This window comes from Fulmarus glacialis, unplaced genomic scaffold, assembly GCF_000690835.1.
Source record: "Fulmarus glacialis isolate BGI_N327 unplaced genomic scaffold, ASM69083v1 scaffold9378, whole genome shotgun sequence".
Classification (NCBI taxonomy): domain Eukaryota; kingdom Metazoa; phylum Chordata; class Aves; order Procellariiformes; family Procellariidae; genus Fulmarus; species Fulmarus glacialis.
In genome coordinates this window covers 28448-31916 of record NW_009226290.1, presented here as the reverse complement: position 1 = coordinate 31916, position 3469 = coordinate 28448, and the positions used below count along the sequence as shown (strand labels likewise).

The 3469-nt window shown below is 45.9% G+C and overlaps 1 protein-coding gene across 1 annotated transcript in view; it reads left to right on the top strand.

Annotated features, from left to right (window-relative positions):
• The first annotated feature begins 347 nt into the window (after nucleotides 1-347).
• The window catches only part of IL22RA2 (interleukin 22 receptor, alpha 2), a 5774-nt gene continuing 2652 nt past the window's right edge, over nucleotides 348-3469 (top strand). The window contains exons 1-3 of the mRNA XM_009582758.1: nucleotides 348-444; nucleotides 1352-1502; nucleotides 2336-2514. Coding sequence (XP_009581053.1) covers nucleotides 348-444; nucleotides 1352-1502; nucleotides 2336-2514 — 427 coding nt within the window. The remainder of the gene's footprint in view (nucleotides 445-1351; nucleotides 1503-2335; nucleotides 2515-3469) is intronic.

The following is a 3469-nucleotide window of genomic DNA, read 5'->3' as shown; positions in this document are numbered from 1 at the left end:
AAGGAAGGAAGGAAGGAAGGAAGGAAGGTCTTAGCATGGCAAGCACGTAAGCTTGTGTGACAAATTTATGGGATAAAGCAATATTGCCAGACATCATTTGATAATTAGTGCCTAAAAAAAAAGGACCTTTTTCATGCTGGTTTGCTTCATAATTAGTTCCACACTTCAGAGTGACCACAGCTGCCAAGTAAGAACAATTGCTTATGTTTAATTTAGAACAACTCATATGTTTTTCAGCTAAATTAAACCAAAGCCAAACCGGGGATTTTGGAAAGCACTGAAAAGAAGGGGAACTCTGGAGTGTTTAACAGTTACTTCCTCATAAGACATGCCCAAGAGGAAGAGAGATGCTCTTCAGTCATGGAGCTGCTCTCCTAAGCATGAGGGGGATCACGCTTTCCTCCCTCTGCTTACTGATGCACCTGCTTCAGGATGAGATAACTAGTAAGTAAAGGCTTTCTGCTCTTTTCCTATGTGGGGAGCGGGGTGCTGGGTCTGTTATTGAATCTCTGGATGGGTCAAGAAATCTCTGGATCTTTTGGTGGGTTTCAAAAGTCCAGTCACTTCCAAATTAGTCTGTTATTTTGTCTTTCAAGGTTCTGAAATGCAGATAAAACAAGTATGTTGCCCATTAAATTTATTCATGGCTGTATTACCAGTTTCAGTTCAACTAGTACAAGTCTTACGTGATTCTGTGATATGCCAGGGATAAAGCTGCAGTCATCTGGGTCACAAAACCCAGAAAAATGTTAGGATTTGGATGCTTCAGAGAGGTTGTTAACTGATTCTGTCATCAGTAACCATCGCAGTTTGAAAACAGATTATCTTGAAAATTGTCAGGCAGCTTTTTCCAGTAGTGCAGACTGGAAAAGCAGTGAATCTCAGGTTATTTCTTATTAGGCAAGAGCTGATAAACACGGCTGTGGCAACAGTTAAAACAGCTATAATCCCTGCAGGTTAAAGCTGAGATGTGGAGGAAAGGGCACTCGACTTTAACTACTGATGGGGCTGCTTACTGCAGGCTCTGTGAATTGATCCGAAGGGTTTGTTTCCTGGGATGCCCTTCAGGCACCTTTTACAGCAGTAAACTTGCTAAGGAAAAATGAAAAAAAAAACCAAAACCAAACCACATAAAAGTGTTCCTTTCATAATACTAAATGTGTTTGTTCTGTAACTGCTAGATCTGGTCACTGTGACTTGGAAAATTTTGAACATGAAATCCAGGAGATTTAATTTCGCTGCAGCCTACTAGTCATGAAACCCAATGTGCTGTAAGATACCCCCTCAGTTTCCACACGGAGGAGCGTGTCTGTGACAAGCGCATTATATTATCATTCCTTATTATTTGCAGCGATTTTAGTTTTGGAAAACCAAGACCTGCAAGATTTGATTAAGCCGCAGAAGGTAGAGTTTCGTTCGTTAAACTTCAACAGCACTTTGCATTGGCAGCCTGGGAGGGCCAGAGAGGCAAGAGGCACAGTCTACTTTGTGCAGTACAAAGTGTAAGTACCGGGGGAACTCCAGCCTCCCGCTGGGCTGGGGACCATCCTTGCTTGGGATGTCAAAGGGACTTCTCAGGTGGCACGGGATGTTCTCCCCTGGGGACAATACCTGGGGAACAGCCATGTCCTGCTCAGCTGCCAGCTCTCGGTTGTTGCTGCGCTTATCAATAGCCCATAAGCTGCAGCTGAACACCCCAAGGCAGGCAGGGAACAAGTACCTCCAGCAATACGCTCTGCACCCTCATTGCACCACAGAGTTGCAGAAAAATGTAGTTTGCAGGGGACCTCTGGAGGTCACCAGGTCCAACTGCCGGCCTGAAGCAGGTCTAGCTAGGTCAGGTACCTCTGCAATAGGACACTTAAGGTATTTCGGTGGCCCACCTTGCCCATGACAAGTGCCGCAGGGTGCCCTGCGTGGCAAACTTGAGGCAGCGCTAGGGGCTGGTCCTCAGAGGAGGTATGCTCTCGCCCCTGGCACACGTGGTGAGCACCTGAAATCACTATTGCCTTTGAGAAATTCGGTGGTGGAAACCGGCATTCTGCCCATCACTGAGCACACTGGCTAAGCCAAAGCTCGCCCGCCTCTCCCGAGGGGCAAGTATGCAGTGGCTTCCTACAGGGCTGGTGACCCACATCTCTGCTTTAGGTTTCTTTCAGAAAAGACAGAAACTCGTAGCTCCCAAACGCCCATGAAATCAATCTTCCCTGTTATCAAATTGAAGGGAGTTAACTTCCACGGTAGAATGCTTGTCAGCACTGCAGATGGTTAAAAATCTGTGCGGACCCAGTCGGCAATAGCTAAAGCTTACATCCTTCCTCCTTTTTCTCCAAAGGTATGGGCAGAGCACGTGGCAAAACAAAGACGACTGCTGGGGGATTCAAACACATGTCTGTGACCTAACGAATGAGATCTCTGACATCCAAGAGCCTTACTATGGCAGAGTGAAAGCCGCGTCAGCTGGCGTCTATTCCAACTGGAGCCTCAGCTGCAGATTCACTCCCTGGCGAGAAAGTAAGTGCAAACATATGGGTCTCTCTGAGAAAGGAATTGGATTTTCTGTGGCATGGAATACATAACTTCTGCTCACAATTTGCAAACATGAGTATCCTTTTCTAGCTACAAAGCTGTACCAAAAGAAGTTGCGAGTCAATAGCTCTCAGGTGAAGTGTTGTGATAAAACAATTTTCCCCACACTTGAAAGCCAAACAATTATGGATAAGAGCCACTTATCAACAATTAGATGATCAGAAGTGCCTGGCTCCCTTTAACTCAACCTCTTCCTCAAGGCATGGAACTAGACAAATTATTTTTAGCTGTTTTCGGAGTTGCAGGAAGGACTGGACACAAGGTGGAAAAGAAGCAAACATTCTCTGCTTGGGGACGAAAGGGAGAAGAGAGCTGAAAGCTGTGTGGCCACCATTCTTCTCGCATTTATGTGTTTTCCTGACTGCAGCGTATTTAGAAAGGACATGCGCAAAGCTTTTAGTTAGTACAGTCATTATAATGCCATAGTATGTTAGAAATTGGAGGACTGTCAAAACGCTGAACAGTACCAGTGTAGCTACCAGTAAGTTCCCCGTGAATTAACCAGTTTTCCCTCACTGGTCAATGCAAAATTGAATTGTGAATGTCAATGCAGGTCACTTCACAGCCCTGAAGTGCAAACTACCTTGAGCCTCCCATACAGGTGAAGCCACAAGCTTTGACATAAAGCAGTACCTTGCAGCAGCAACAGCCCATCTTGCCCTGTGCCACCTCCTCCTCCCAGTGCGATGCATGGGGCAGCTGCTGTCCTGTCTCCCCACGTCTCTGGGGCTGCACGCACAGGTATGCAGGCACTAGCCTGAGCCCTTAGCTGTGTTTAACCAAGCAGATTGGAAAAAATTTGAAAGTAATGATTGAAGCTGCATCCTTGGCATAACTGAAATGGTTCAAATAGCTGTTTTATGCAGTCCAAGCACAGAGA